The sequence below is a fragment of the Manacus vitellinus genome, unplaced genomic scaffold (genome assembly GCF_001715985.3).
Source record: "Manacus vitellinus isolate BGI_N305 unplaced genomic scaffold, ASM171598v3 scaffold_11_pilon, whole genome shotgun sequence".
Classification (NCBI taxonomy): Eukaryota; Metazoa; Chordata; class Aves; order Passeriformes; family Pipridae; genus Manacus; species Manacus vitellinus.
Window position 1 is genome coordinate 1,383,442 of NW_021938895.1, and position 600 is coordinate 1,384,041.

General features: G+C 47.2%; 1 protein-coding gene across 1 annotated transcript in view; it reads right to left on the reverse strand.

Annotated features, from left to right (window-relative positions):
* Positions 1-600, reverse strand: part of GLYATL3 (glycine-N-acyltransferase like 3) — a 6,206-nt gene that overhangs the window by 3,238 nt on the left and 2,368 nt on the right. The window contains exon 3 of the mRNA XM_008921539.4: positions 69-176. Within this exon, the coding sequence (XP_008919787.4) occupies positions 69-176 (108 nt within the window). The remainder of the gene's footprint in view (positions 1-68; positions 177-600) is intronic.

A 600-nucleotide genomic window follows, 5' to 3' on the forward strand; every position in this document is an offset into this window, starting at 1 on the left:
TGGGAGGAAGGCTCCAGTCATGTTGGATCCACCTCTCAGAAAGAAAGATAAAAACCACCTCCATCTACCTCCCTCTGTGGCCGGGTGATAACAGCTTTGAAGTCTGGCCATGAGTCCACCACCACTTCTGTCCTGAAGGGGTTCCCTCGGCTGATGTTCATCACAGCTCCATAAACCTGCAGGAGGAAGAGCCAATAGAAGACAGACAGTTTGAGACATGCTACCATGTGTTGTAAACCAGAGACTGAACCAGTGACACAGAGCTGAAAGCTTCACACACACACACACACACACACCCCCCTCATGTAACCCTTCAGGTGTGTAGCTGAGACCTACACACTGACCAGTAAGGCAAAATACCATGAAGATAAACCATTATCTAATTATGCCAACCCTAATCACTATGGAGAGGAGGTGGACCAATGTTCTTCTTTTCTTAAGAATGGAGACTTGGGTTAGTAATCAGGACCAAAGGATAAGACTGATAAAGGATAAGATTGATAAGGCTGAGAGAGTTGGGGTTGTTAAGCCTGGAGAAGGGAAAGCTCTGGGAAGACCTTAGAGCACCTTCCAGTACCTAAAGGGGGTCTAAGAGAGCTG